At 43.7% G+C, this 15,633-nt stretch overlaps 1 protein-coding gene across 2 annotated transcripts; it reads right to left on the bottom strand.

The window, feature by feature from the left end:
* Positions 1-2,044: 2,044 nt before the first annotated feature.
* LOC106569996 (polyhomeotic-like protein 1) lies at positions 2,045-15,575 on the bottom strand. Of its 2 annotated transcripts, none has more exons than XM_014141827.2 (15): positions 15,462-15,575; positions 14,313-14,431; positions 13,863-13,973; positions 11,901-11,978; positions 11,014-11,151; positions 10,605-10,769; positions 10,228-10,309; positions 9,123-10,147; positions 8,892-9,015; positions 8,453-8,619; positions 6,190-6,280; positions 5,990-6,077; positions 4,438-4,591; positions 2,954-3,164; positions 2,045-2,611 (listed from the first exon to the last, which is right to left on the bottom strand). In XM_014141827.2, coding segments are annotated over exons 1-15 (2,706 nt in total). In that variant the 5' UTR covers positions 15,463-15,575; the 3' UTR covers positions 2,045-2,459. The 2 variants fall into 2 exon arrangements, with proteins under 2 accessions (XP_013997302.2, XP_013997303.2); XM_014141828.2 differs by lacking the exon at positions 15,462-15,575 and adding an exon at positions 14,954-15,117 and having other exon boundaries at positions 2,046-2,611.
* Between the last annotated feature and the right edge of the window lie 58 nt (positions 15,576-15,633).

Below are 15,633 nucleotides of genomic sequence, written 5' to 3'. Positions count from 1 at the left end.
ATATTTCTATATTTGTCCACTGTCCCACTGAATATCTGTGTGGCTCCGAAGGACAACAAAATGAAGATTCCCTGTTTTGCTGCAGGTTCTAATGCCAGTGACTTCCAAGGCCCTACCTGGGTCTCTATCCCACACTAGCTCTATATTTCTACTGTACATGGTCACTCGCACTTTAACCCTTTAAACAACCACAGTGCCACCAAATAGAAATGGCTAAGTGCCTCATCATAATAAAACCTAGCCCAGCAGGGAAAGTAAGTAAATCCACTCAAAAACCATCTTTTATAAATATTTTTCCATTAGTCGGCTTTTATACAATCCCAAAATGTTCTGCATGTCAGCAGTTTCCAAGATGCAGTATTGGACTTTTAAGAAGCAAATTGTTACCGGCCACATCATCATGATGATGAAAAATGCACCATACATGTATATCATACATCATTTGATATTTCCCTTTAAGGCATCTGTTGTTCAACAAAGCAAAGTGATCCTTATTTGAGCTGGGATCCCTGCCTAACAAATATGACTTAAAAAACTCAGAAGTCTTAACCAATCAAAGGACTGTAAAGTAAAGAGCACAACTAGCTATTACACACAATAAACGTTCAGTCGACACAACACTCAAATCAGTTTCAAAATAAAAGCACTACCACCCCTCCATTTTGTCCTAGTAGTTTGTTTATTTTTTTGCATGATATTGACCTCGCCTTCTCCAAGCTTATAACGTAAACACACAATTAGCAGAGGACCGAAACATAAGATGATTGATTATTCATAATAGCCACAGTCACTGCTTCTGTAACAAAAGCCTTGGATAGGTAGAAGTTATGAGGAAAGCTATGAGGAAGACCACAATCCAGGGTCATGTTCATTAGGGCATGCAGCGAGAAAATTTGTGTTTCTTATTGGACAAGTCCAGGTAGTCCCTCCCTGTTTCAGTCAGTTTTTGTCCGTTTGATGCCTAATGAACACGACCTTGGTGACATGTTCTGTCCACTACTGTAAATAGCTCATGCTGTGTGTAAAACTGCAAAGATTTTACAAAAAAAACACAAACATTTGAAATAGACAGGAGGGCATATAATCTGAAACACGTTTGGAAAACTACAGTAGCCAATGGGACGGTATAACTTGGATCAGGTGTACCAGTACTTCAGATCCTCATAGATTATTGCTGCCACCTCACGTACATTGTAAAAAGGAAGTTTTTTATATATAAATCCTGTGCACCAATTGTACATTTTTTTTCTAATTTCAGCGGACAGAAAATGTCACCCTCTATTGATCCTTAGGCCAGTATATTTGCTACTCCTCAGTAATGGTTGGTAAAGGCAACGGTCCATTGCTTTACATGACCTTACCATACATAACTGCTCGTAAAAATACGGAATGATAAGAAACACGTCATTTATTTTTTACGGACGACTCCGTTCTAGTTCTATTTTCGCTCGTCGAAACTACTTAAAAAGGCCACAATTTCCACAGAGAGATAACGCAATGATTCTCTACAGCGTAAACAAAGGCAGTCCAGCCAACAAAGGTATATTTAAATATATAGGCAAACATTACACACATATATATAGGGTTTGCTCACTCACTCACATAATGTAACATAATACTCTACATTGAAGGTTCACGTCTTGTGGGTAGAAGCCTCATCTTTTCCACTTTCATTCTATGTTTGTTTTGACAAAATACACTACATGGACAAAAGTATGTGGACACCTGCTCGTCGAACATCTCATTCCAAAATCATGGGCATTAATATGGAGTTGGTCACCCCCTTTGCTGCTATAACAGCCTCAACTCTTCAGGGAAGAATTTCCACTAGATGTTGGAGCATTGCTGCGGGGACTTGTTTCCATTCAGCTACAAGAGCATTAGTGAGGTCGAGCACTGACGTCGGGCGATTAGGCCTGGCTCGCAGTTGGCATTCCAATTCATCCCAAAGGTTTTCGATGGGGTTGAGGTCAGAGCTCTTTGCAGGTCAGTCAAGTTCTTCCACACCGATCTCGACAAACCATTTCTGTATGGACCTTGCTTTGTGCAAGGGGGCATCGTCATGCTGAAACAGGGGCAGCTCTAGCAGGGCAGAAGTTTGACAAACTGACTTGATGGAAAGGTGGCATCCTATGACAGTGCCATGTTGAAAGTCACTGAGCTCATCAGTAAGGCCATTCTACTGACAATGTTAACCTATGGCTGTGTACTCGATTTTATACACCTGTCAGCAACGGGTGTGCCTGAAATAACCAAATCAACTAATTTGAAGTGATGCCCACATACTTTGTACATATAGTGTATAATAAAATCAACAGGGACCCCACTTAACACAGCTAAAAAGTCTTTCAATGGCCATATTGTCACCTCTTCTCTCTCTCTCTCCATCCCTTCTTTCTCTCCTTTTATTTTGGGGGGAGTATTTCAGAATCCCTCCTTTGCTCCTTTCATCCTTCCTCTCAGTCTTTTAGGTTGTTGATGTGGGCACAGATCTTGAGGGCGGGACCGAGCTTGATGTTCATGGTGGACATGAGATGCTCCTCTCTGAGCAGCAGCAGGGCCTGTCCATCAATCTCCTGGGACAGGAAATGGGCTGCCAGCTCCTCACAGTCTGCGAGAGGAGAAAAGGAGGAGAGACGGAGAGAAAGAGGGAGGTTGGGAGTAAGAGAGGGCGACAGAGAGCGAGAGAGAGAGCGAGAGAAAGGGGGGGAGACGGTAAGCAAGACAATAACATGAATAGCATTTACAATGGTGAAAATACAATAGCAATCGTATTATCATAGAATAACACTGAGATTAAAAAAAAAAAAAAACAAGTACGATAACTGTTTTAAAGATTTCAAAAGTCACAAAAAGAGTAGCATTTGTGTGTTGTTGCATGACAACGCATGTCCTTCTGAACTGTATCAACCAATGGTGTCTACAGTATACAGCTCATCTCTGTGGTACCAACCTTGCAGAGATGATATGAACTGAGAAACTTCCTCCACACTCCACTGGGCAGGGCTGCCAGGCAGGAAGTGGGGCGCCGCCGAGCCCTCCAATCGGAGTGTGGGGGGAGGCTGGTGACAGGAAGAGGAGGAGGCCGGGGAGAAGGACATGGGGTCGTCCTCTTCCTCCTCGCAACTGGAGACGTCGTCTGAACGGCTGGACTCGGAGCGGCACTGTAGACAATGAACCAGGACTGTATGAGAGGTGTTTGTGCAACAAGGTAGTCACTGGATAGCCATGTCCCTTCAGCACTGTTCCCCCTAAATTAAAATTCTGAGTGGTAGATCTTGGCTTGCATTTTGACTCAGAAAAGGTTGGTGACCACTGTTCTAGAGTTTTCCCTGTTAACACTATCACTGTTTTCCTTTACTGTGGAAATGTGATCAAATCAATGCAATATAAGCTACTTTCAATGCAACATACTGAAACAAAACCAACTACGCAAGATATTTGTTGTAGGCATAACGCATCTGAGTAGGAGTCTATTGCATCTGAGTAGGAGTCTATTGCATCTGAGTAGGAGTCTATTGCATTGACACACACTACTCAGTCCGTACTGTACAGACCGGTGAGGCATAAACAATCAGAGCTGCAGTAGGCCTATATGCAAATAGACCATTGCCATATATGGATCTCTGCCATTTACTTTCAACTGGACTGTGTTTACAGCATGAGCAGTCGTGAGTAGATGAGCTTGTTTTGAGATCAAAGCAAGAGCTGCATGTAGCCATGCATGTTCATATCCTTTGCTAGTTAGTGAGTTGTTAGCCCAGTTATAGATAATTTGTAGTCAGAAATAGGGGAGTGATTGCTTCCTACATGGGCACAAAGCGTGTACATTTCTAGGCATCTTTGAAAAGCGAGTCAGGTAAAGAGCTTTTTTTTTGTCTTAAAGGGGCAGTGTTGTATTTTGAGACAGGCTTGAATAAGCTATGTGGCCAATAGGTAGCATAATTTGTCAGATTTTCTGTAATAATGGTATGATAATAATAATGCATTTTGTAAAGTGGTTTTTGAATCAAACACCACAACAGCATTTTCAGTCACCTTCTTGTCTCAGGGACAAGTGGATAAACAGGTTAATGTCAAGCCGTGCATGTTTTTTTTTAAAGTCTCATGGATTGAAGGCCTACATTGAACACTACACATTGGCTGCTACTATAGGCTGAATGATAGAACAGCTATTTCCATGTTAAAATGTTATGGGATGCATTTTCTCCATTGTAACCTACATGGCCACTGTTAAAACTAACTTAAAGCGGGTACAGCCTCAGTGATCACAGTAAACGCAAGCAGGAAAATGCACAGAATGTTCACAACGTTCTGCACCCAGCAGACCTGAAATTTGCTCAGTGCCGGAATTTCTTTTGAGGGAATATTGCTCTTCAGTCATCCATGCCAGCTCAAAAACAAGTTTACAACTATCAATGATGAACTGACCATTACCTTGACTGGTAAGGGTCTCCCGGCTATTTTGGCACTGGCGATCTCGGAGCTGGTCCTGTGGGGAACCCTCCTCCTCAGGACTCCGTCCTCGTCAGAGTGGGTGAGGTGAAGCCCCTGTCGCAGGCGGAAGTGCTGGCTGCAGCTCACATTATACCTGGAGCAACAGGGAGACATATAGTAGGCATACACAGAGTGTACAAAACATTAAGAACACCTGCTCTTTCCATGACACAGACTGACCAGGTGAATCCAGGTGAAAGCTATGATCCCTTATTGAATGCTTTTGAAGCCTTGAGACTACTGAGACATGGTTTGTGTATGTGTGCCATTCAGAAGGTGAATTGGCAAGACAAAAGATTTAAGTGCCTTTGAACTGGGTATGGTAGTAGCTGCCAGGCGCACCAGTTTGGGTGTATCAAGAACTGTAACGCTGCTGGGTTTCTCACGCTCAACAGTTTCCCGTGTGTATCAAGAATGGTCCACCAACCAAACGACATCCAGACAACTTGACACAACTGTGGGAAGCATTGGAGTCAACACGGGCCAGTATCCCTGTGGAACACTTTCGACACCTTGTAGAGTCCATGCCCCGGCGAATTGAGACTGTTCTGAAGACAAAAGGGGGTGCAACTAGGAAAGTGTTCCTAATGTTTTGTACACTCAATGTACACTGACATATATACTGAACAAAAATATAAACACAACATGCAACAATTTTACTGAGTTACAATTCATATAAGTAAATCAGTCAATTGAAATACATTCATTAGGCCCTAATCTATGGATTTCACATGAATGGGCAGGGGCGCAGCCATGGGTGGGCCTGGGAGGGCATAGGCCCACCCACTTGGGAGCCAGGCCCAACCACTGGGGAGTCAGGCCCAGCCAATCAGAACGAGTTTTTCCCCACAAAAGAGCATTATTACAGACAGAAATACTCCTCAGTTTCATCAGCTGTCCGGGAGATTGGTCTAAGATGATCCTGCAGGTGAAGAAGACGGATGTGGAGGTCCTGGGCTGGCTTCGTTACACGTGGTCTTCAGTTGTGAGGCCGGTTGGACATACTGCCAAATTCTCTAAAATGACGTTGGAGGCGGCTTATAGTAAAGAAATGAACATTAAATTCTCTGGCAACAGCTCTGGTGGACATTCCTGCAGTCAGCATAACAATTACGCAGCTCCCTCAACATTTTGACATCTGTGGCATTGCGGTGTGTGACAAAACTCCACATTAAAGAGTGGCCTTTAATTGTTCTCGGCACAAGATGCACCTGTGTAATGATCATGCTGTTTAATCAGCTTCTTGATATGCCACACCTGTCAGGTGGATGGATTTATCTTGGCAAAGGAGAAATGCTCACTAACAGGGATGTAAACAAATTTGGGCCCAAAATTTGAGAGGAATAAGCTTTTTGTGAGTATGGAACATTTCTGGGATCTTTTATTTCAGCTCATGAAACATGGGACCAACACATTACATGTTGGGTATAAAAAAAATCAGTATAGTAGACACAGAACACTGCAGTGACTTTGTACTATATTATGACTTTACCTCTTGGAACAGGTCAAGGAGCAGAAGCGCTTGGTCCCTCTAAACTGTCTGGCTGGGGCGAAGCTTTTGCAGTACTCACACTTCAGCACTGGGAAGAGAGAACAGGAAAAGGGGGGTTTAAAGAACTAGATTAATTACAGTTTGTAGTCAAACCAGTGGCTTTGATGGAAACGTGACTTGGACTATGGTCTGAGCCTAACCTGCAGCTGTATTCACAGTCTTAGGCTGACTGGCGTCTGGATTGTCCATGGCCAAATCTTCTCCAGCTGGCTCTTTCACCGGCCCACTCACCTGTCAATCAAAATACAGGAACAAAATGTGTTGTGTACAACATTACTGATTCAAGGGAATTATTGATAATATTGTTTTGATCTACAGTACATGTCATTATTTACATCAGATGTTATACGGTACATTCCGAAAGTATTCAGACCCCTTGAATTTTTCTACATTTTGTTACATTACAACCTTATTCTAAAATGGATTAAATATTTTTTTCCTCGTCAATCTACACCAGTGGTGGAAAAAGTACCCAATTGTCATATTTGAGTAAAAGTATAGATACCTTAATAGAAAGTTACTCAAGAAAAAGTAAAAGTCACCCAGTAAAATACTACTTGAGTATAAGTCTAAAAGTATTTGGTTCTAAATATACTTAACTATCAAAAGTAAATGTAATTGCTAAAATATACTTAGGTATCAAAAGTAAAAGTAAAAGTATAAATAATTTCCTATTACTTCTATTAAGTAAAGCAGACAGCACCATTTTCTTGTTTTTTAAATGTATGGATAGCCAGGGCCACACTCCAACACTCAAGACATTATTTACAAAAGATGCATTTGTGTTTAGTGAGCCTGCCAGATCAGAGGCAAAAGGGATGACCATGTGTTGTCTTGATAAGTGGGTGAATTGGACCATTGTCTGTCCTGTTAAGCATTCAAAATGTAACAAATACTTTTGGGTGTCAGGTGAAATGTATGGAGTAAAAAGTACATTATTTTCTTTAGGAATGTAGTGAAGTAAAGTAAAAGTTGTCAAAAATATAAATAGTAAAGTACAGATACCCCAAAAAACTACTTAAGTAGTTCTTTAAAGTATTTTTACTTAAGCACTTTACACCACTGATCTATACACAATACCCCATAATGACAAAGCAAAAACAGGTTTTTAGATTTTTTTGCAAATTTATAAAAAATACAAAACGGAAATATTACATTTACATTAAGTATTTACAGCCTTTCGTCCTCTTGGGTATGATGCTACAAGCTTGGCACACCTGTATTTGGGGAGTTTCTCACATTCTTCTCTGCAGATCAGCTCAAGCTCTGTTAAGATGGATTGGGAATGTGCACAGCTATTTTCAGGTCTCTCCAGAGATGTTCGATCAGGTTCAAGTCAAGGCTCTGGCTGGGCCACACAAGGACATTCAGAGACTTGTCCCAAAGCCACTCCTGCGTTGTCTTGGCTGTGTGGTTAGGGTCGTGGTCCTGTTGGAAGTTGAATCTTTGCCCCAGTCAGAGGTCCTGCTTGCTCTGGAGCAGGTTTTCATCAAGGACCTCTCTGTACTTTGCTCCATTCATCTTTTCCTCGACCCTGACTAGTTTCCCAGTCCCTGCCGCTGAAAAAGATCCCCAAAGCATGATGCTGCCCCCACCAGGCCTTACTGTAGGGATGGTGCTAGGTTTCCTCCAGACGTGACGCTTGGCATTCAGGCCAAAGAGTTCAATCTTGGTTTCATCAGACCAGAGTCCTTTAGGTGACTTTTGACAAACTCCAAACGGGCTGTCATGTGCCTTTTACTGAGGAGTGGCTTCCGTCTGGCCACTCTACCATAAAGGCCTGATTGCTGCATAGATGGTTGTCCTTCTGGAAGGTTCTCCCATCTCCACAGAGGAACTCTGGAGCTCTGTCTGAGTGACCATCGGGTTCTTGGTCACCTCTCTGACCAAGGCCCTTCTCCCCCGATTGCTCAATCATGTCTCAGAGATTTACAGACAATTCCTTCCACCTCATGGCTTGTTTTTTTGCTCTGACATGCACTGTCAACTGTGGGACCTTATATAGACAGGTGTGTGCCTTTACAAATCATGTCCAATCAATTGAATTTACCACAGGCGGACTCCAATCAAGTTGTAGAAACATCTCAAGTATGACCAATGGAAACAAGATACGCCTGAGCTAAGTTTCGAGTCTCATAGCAAAGGGTCTGAATACTTATGTAAATAAGGTATTTCTGTTTTTCATTTTTTATAAATTTGCAAAAAACTATTAAAACCTGTTTTCAATTTGTCATTATCGGGTATTGTGTGTAGATTGATGAGGGCATTTGTAAAAAAAAATCCATTTTAGAAAATTCAAGGGGTCTGAATACTTTCCGAATGCACTGTATATCCCCAAAGGGTATGAATGGATGTTGTATTGTATATGAGAACCACAACTACTCTAAGGTGAACTGTACATACAGGGAAGGGTTCAGCTCCCTCCTGGATGACGAAGCCCTCTATTAGGTGGGTGAGAACGTGGGGTTTGACCACAGCCTGTGGAGGGGGGGCTCTCTCCCCCTGGCCACCCCCCATACGGGACACCGAGAGGGCAGGGGAAGGAGAAGAGGGAGAAGGTGGACCAGGGCCTTAAAAGACAGTTGTGGGGAGAGAAAGGATTTGATCATTTATTTTTGAACAATTTGAGCAAGGCTGACTGGCCAGTGTCTAAATCTATGCAAACATGAGGTTTTTGGAGTCATGTATAGGTATGAAACAAAGGGGATTTGACATGCTGGTGGCTGGGCTATGGTGGAAAATGGTCTCCCTGCACTCTTATCCTTCCAGTGGTTGTAAAAGAGAGGAATGAGAAAGGCAAAGTATTTAAGACAAGTGGGCACATTCGTAGCTGACTCCTTACCTGCTTCCATGGCGGAGGAGGAGAGAGCAGGGGAGTGTTCACTCATAGGAACAAGGTGGGGAGGAGGGGGACCATCTTCCTCATTGGCTGCGTCTGACTCGGATTTCCTCTTCATCGACTTACCCTTTGAGGAATGTCATTATTTCACAAATGGAATCGACAACTAATACGTAGTTTAGAAACATCAGTAATTTATAGTGTCATCAGTGCTATCAGTAAGGAACAACTCACCTGCGGAGGCTGAGGACACACAGACTCTCCATTGGCAGCCACTACAGTGGATGCACTGCTCGCCTCAACCAACGGCAGGGGTAGAGTGAGGGAGGAACGGGAGAGGTTGGGAGGAGAGATGGCGGCCTGGGACTGAGAGGAGATGCTGGTGGCCAAGGTGCAATTTTGATTTTGATTCAGCCCAGGGCTCTGATTGGCTTGTGCTTGCACGTGAGAAACATGGGCCAATGAGAGGGCTTCCTGGGCTGATTGAAGGCTCTTTAGACCCGCCCCTTTGCCTATACCCCCTCTCTCTCTGGATGCGATGGAGGCCACCATGGTGAGGAGGCTGGCGCTGTTGGAGCTATTTAGAAGGGTAGCTCCGTCCTGGGAACAGGCGTTCCGGGCCTGGACCAAGGCCAAAGCCTGGGGGTTTCCTATGGAGCTTGGCCTGGCCCCTACTATCTGGACTGGGATGTGCGGCGGAGGCTGGGCGGCACTAGTCTGGTTGTTGGCAGGGGGCGCAGGGAGGATGGGAGGTGGGTTGCGGGAGGGCAGTTGCAGTGGCATACGGAGACCCTGTTGAGTTTTGGGTTGGATTGGAATGGGACCGTTCCCATGGCCTCCCTTGTCGTTAATAGTGCTTTTCTGCAGAGGCTGAACCACCAGCGTTTGAGTACTAACATTGGGCTTGATGGTGGCAGCACCCATCTGGTAACTGTGGGACTGGGTGGGTGCACTGGAGGTGGGCACCAGAATGTGCGTCGCCGTGGTGGCGGAGTTTACCGTGGTGATAGCCCCGCCCCGGCCATAGTTGGGTCCGGAAAGGAGGAGCTGTGAGAGTGGGACAGAGGTGGAGGGTGAGGAGGGGGTGTTGGAGTGGTGGTTGCCCGTCTTGAGGTTGAGAGAGGAGAGGTTGGCGTTGGAGCTCTGGATGTAGGTGGGGATCTTGATGTGGGACTGTTGCAGTTGGGCTGGTTTAGTGGGAGACTGCTGAGTGGACTGGTTGAACTGCTGGTGAGATGACTGTATAAGGGAGTAGGTCGCTGGAAAAGAATGAGGGAAATGAATAACTAACAGGCAAGTAAGTATGTAAAGCTAAGTATGCTGCGATTTCACTCCCCACCTGTTTCACCCCTCTCTGGGGTTTCAGTCTTGACCCCGACCCCCTTGGGACTGCCGACACATCGCAGAGCCAGGTTCTGCACCTGGCCCAGAGAGAAAGGGGAGATGAGTTTATGAGGATTGATGGAAAGAAGAGGCCAGAGAGAGGGACGCAAGAGAAGTACAAGCAAGAGTTTCACCAATTTCAGAGTATAATACTGTAGTTTTACTGCACAACAATGATAGATTTTTACTGGTCCCAGATCTGTTTGTGCTGTAATGACCATAGGAACTGGCAAGACAGCAACAACAGATCTGGGAAGAAGCTATTCTAGATTACATCACTAAAGCAGGACTCACTCCAATGCTCTCAGTCACAAATACAAAGTTGATCCATACCTGGTCATTGTCTGATTGGTTGCTGGAGGAAGTAGGTGTAACTTCCTGTTGTTGCTGCTGCTGAGTCTGTGGCTGCTGGGTGACCGTTGCCATGGCAGCAGTTGCTGTGCTACCAGGCATAAAGATGAGTTGTGAGGAGAGGGGAGCCCTCAGAGACCGGTTCACCTACAGTACAACAAAAGAGACTGTCAATCAAACAGTCCTTTCATGGAGACAAATGACAAAAGCAGATACAATACTCACACTCCTGAGCCAAGCCCGAACCACACCAAGCTAAGCTGTACTGTGCTGACCTGGTTATGAATCCACTGTAGTGGAATTGGAACCGTGCTGAAAATATCTGAGCCAGCAAAGTTTTGTTCGGGTCGGCCATATAGTGTGAATCAGGCAATGGTGCATGTGTTCTCACTCTCAGATACATCTGTCCCTGTCCTGCTGCACTCCCACCCAGCAGCACTGATTGGCTTATGGTGGATGTCCCAGAAGAGCCTGGGCCTATAGCGCGGGTGCTGGTTATGGCCCCTCCCCCAGAAGTGGTTACGTTCACCTGAAGGGGAAAGAAAAAAAGTGAATTTGAGAACAACCAAAGCAAACTGTATTGACTAGTTTGGAGACAATTAAACAATGGAAGTGCCACTAACTCAAATATATAAAATGTCACAGATGTTCAAATTGAAAATGATGTTTTTCATGCAAATATCACTGGAGTTCCCTATTTGAAGCTGTATTTGTGTCAATGATACCAGTTACATTCTGTTAAATGTCCACAAAGCACAGACATCCCTGGGTCGCTCCTCTTTTCAGTTCGCTGCAGCTAGCAACTGGAACAAGCTGCTAAAAACACTCAAACTGGACAGTTTTGTCTCCATCTCTTCATTCAAAGACTCAATCATGGACACTCTCACTGACAGTTGTGGCTGCATCGCGTGATGTATTGTTGTCTCTATCTTCTTGCCTTTGTGCTGTTGACTGTGCCCAATAATGTTTGTACCATGCTATGCTGCTGCAATGATGTGTTGCTACCATGTTGTTGTCATGTGGTGTTGCTACCATGCTATGTTGTTGTCTTAGGTCTCTCTTTATGTAGTGTTGTGGTGTCTCTCTTCTTGGGATGTGTTTTGTCCTATTATTTTTATTTTTAATCCCCCGTCTCCGCAGGAGGCCTTCTGCCTTTGGGTAGGCCGTCACTGTAAATAATAATTTGTTCTTAACTGACTTGCCTAGTTAAATAAAGGTGAAATAAAAATGATTGTGTGCTGTGCTTATTCTGAAAGAGGCATGTATGTGTAAACATACAGATGTGACTGTTGTGCTGGTGGTCTGAGAGGTGCTGTTGGTGGCAGGGCTGGACTGGCGACTGGCAGCAAAGGTGGCCTAGAACAGGGACAACAAGGAATAATGCAAAAAGCCATTGCCATAGTTTAGAGCAGAAAAAAACAGACTATGTACCAAACCTTATGATGATGTTTCAACATATTGTACTGCCACCCTACCCTAAACATTCTGCCTTTTAAAATAGCAAACCAACCGTAACCTGACCATGTTAAAACAGCACTAATGTCCACTATTCTGAGCATGCATTATTGGTACAGTTGAAGTCGGAAGTTTACATACACCTTAGCCAAATACATTTAATCTCAGTTTTTCACAATTCCTGACATTCAATTCTAAGAAATTCCCTGTCCTAGGCCACTTAGGATCACCAGTTTATTTTAAGAATGTGAAATGTCAGAATAATAGTAGAGATAATTATTTATTTCAGCTTTTAATTCTTTCATCACATTCCCAGTGGGTCAGAAGTTTACATACACTCAATTAGTACTTGGTAGCATTGCCTTTAAATTGTTTAACTTGGGTCAAACATTTCAGGTAGCCTTCCATAAGCTTCCCACAATAAGTTCGGTGAATTTCGGCCCATTCCTCCAGACAGAGCTGGTGTAACTGAGTCAGGTTTGTAGGCCTCCTTGCTCGCACACACTTTTTCAATTCTGCCCACAAATTTTCTTTGGGATTGAGGTCAGGGCTTTGTGATGGCCACTCCAATACCTTGACTTTGTTGTCCTTGAGCCATTTTGCCACAATTTTGGAAGTCTGCTTGGGGTCATTGTCCATTTGGAAGACCCATTTGCAACCAAGCTTTAACTTCCTGACTGATGTCTTGAGATGTTGCTTCAATATATCCACATCATTTTCCTTCCTCATGAAGCCATCTATTTTGTGAAGTGCACCAGTCCCTCCTGCAGCAAAGCACCCACACAACATGATGCTGCCACCCCCGTGCTTGATGGTTGGGATGGTGTTCTACGGCTTGCAAGCATCCCCCCTTTTCCTCCAAACATAACGATGGTCATTATGGCCAAACAGTTCTATTTTTGTTTCATCAGACCAGAGGACATTTCTCCAAAAAGTATGATCTTTCTCCCCATGTGCAGTTGCAAACTGTAGTCTGGCTTTTTTATGGTGGTTTTGGAGCAGTGGCTTTTCCCTTGCTGAGCAGCCTTTCAGGTTATGTCGATATAGGGCTCGTTTTACTGTGGATATAGATACCTTTGTACCTGTTTCCTCCAGCATCTTCACAAGGTCCTTTGCTGTTGTTCTGGGATTGATTTGAACTTTTCGCACCAAAGTACGTTCATCTCTAAGAGACAGAACGCGCCTCCTTCCTGAGCGGTATGACGGCTGCGTGGTCCCATGGTGTTTATACTTGCATACTATTGTTTGTACAGATGAACGTGGTACCTTCAGGCGTTTGGAAATTGCTCCCAAGGATGAACCAGACTTGTGGAGGTCTACAATTATTTTTCTTAGGTCATGGCTGATTTCTTCAGATTTTCCCATGATTTCAAGCAAAGAGGCACTGCATTTGAAGGTAGGCCTTGAAATACATCCACAGGTACATCCACACCTCCAATTGACTCAAATGATGTCAACTAGCCTATCAGAAGCTTCTAAAGCCATGACATCATTTTCTGGAATTTTCCAAGCTGTTTAAAGGCACAGTCAACTTAGTGTATGTAAACTTCTGACCCACTGGAATTGTGATACAGTGAATTATAAGTGAAATAAACTGTAAACAATTGTTGGAAAAATTACTTGTGTCATACACAAAATAGATGTCCTAACCGACTTGCCAAAACTATAGTTTGTTAACAAGAAATCTGTGGAGTGGTGGAAAAACGAGTTTTAATGACTCCAACCTAAATGCATGTAAACTTCCCACTTTAACTCTAGGTGTGGTTCATAAAGATGGTTCTTTACCTGTTGTACTGCAGCCAGGTTTTGTAGCTGGGCACTGTTGATCTGTTGCTGCAGCATCAGCTGCTGGAAGTACTGCGCTGCGTTGGGCTGCCTCTGCAGTGCCTGAAGGGCCTTCAGTTGCACAAGATACAAAAAAGGGAGGGAGTAATGACATTGCACTGTCAATAGCCTGCAGGTTGATATACGAGCGCTTACACAGTGATAATGAGACAACAACGCTACAGGCAAGGATTACAGATGATCCTGTGTGAATACAATTTGTGATTGCCATGTCAGTAAAAGGCATAGGATATACCCATTCATATGCATCACACCTGTGCACACGCACACCCACACGTACTGACCTGCACCTCTGAATACAATTTGTGATTGCCATGTCAGAAAAAGGCATAGGATATACCCATTCATATGCATACACACCTGTGCACACGCACACCCACACGTACTGACCTGCACAGCCTGTCTCTCGTACAGGGACATGGAGTTCATTGGAGAGGGGCGGGAGTTCACTCCCGATGGAGTGGTTCCATTGGTAGAGCCCTGGTTTTGGTCCCCATCTGTCTCCATCACTGAGGAAAAGAAGAGAAGCTTTCAATCAAATGCTGCCTAGAAAACAATGTCAAAAGACCTGGCTATCAGTCACTGGTGGAAGGTAAAATATTATTCACACTACAGCTATGTGGAGCTGTAAGGCGTGGAATATATCTGTCATGCCTGGATAACTAACATCTATATTTACATGTTGACAAGATTGTATCTATCAATCAAGAATGTCATTCCTCCGTTCACTCCTTCACGTGACTGCTTGCAAACATTTGATTGTCATGCAACATAAATCCAATACATCCTAACTAGTAATACATGCATTATTAGTCGCTTGCGAGGTAAAACATTATTAGATAGCTAGCTATCCACATGTTATGCAGCTCACTTGTTTCACTATAATTAAAAGCAAGTTGAGTGCTGCTAGCTAGTACAGTGGTTAACTAGCTAGCTACAGTAACTAGTTGCAGACAGTGCTAGCACAAAAGCTAGCTACTGTAACTAGCTAGCTACCCATGAGCACCGTATGCTGCAAATCCCTTGCTCACCGTGGACGTTCGTGTATTGCCACCTATATTTCTATCTCGACTTCAATGCGTAGCAGTATGCAACAAGTCCTTTTGCACGACGATATTACTGTACATTCAATTAGGTTGTTGACAGTTTGCATAAATTTGGGTGGAGGACAACGCCTCCTTCTGATGTTTGTCGTTTTCCGGCGCAATGGAATGACGGCGCACGTAGGTCGCCTGCCACAATGTGTAACAACAACATAGTTACAACGTAATATCTACCTGCAACAGGGTTAATATATAATTCATTGCGACAATGTATGTGATGCTTCCTGTTACACTGTAGCTGCATCATGAAATAATAATTCGAGCAGCCTTGTGCATCCGCTACAATGAATTTGATTACCCCAATTGTGTGACCATTCACACATTTTCCAGAAATCATTGTTTCATGCTTGTAAAATGAGCGAAACCGTTTAACTAAGATGCGTTTATAAGTAAAACTACCATTACATTTTAAAACGAGGTTAAACAATGTACTTACTTTGGCCACTTTCTTTCCCTCGAAACGTCAAGCTCTAAACCTGTCACTCAAAATGGTCTCTGTCAGCATCACCTAGTCCCAATCATGTTGAAAGACTATGTCCAAATGAAGTACACCAACAAACAACCAGGAATTTCTGTTTGTAATGCCACCTGCTGGATGTAAATTAGGT

The sequence above is a fragment of the Salmo salar genome, chromosome ssa14, assembly GCF_905237065.1.
Source record: "Salmo salar chromosome ssa14, Ssal_v3.1, whole genome shotgun sequence".
Classification (NCBI taxonomy): domain Eukaryota; kingdom Metazoa; phylum Chordata; class Actinopteri; order Salmoniformes; family Salmonidae; genus Salmo; species Salmo salar.
This window is presented reverse-complemented; position numbering and strand designations above follow the sequence as displayed.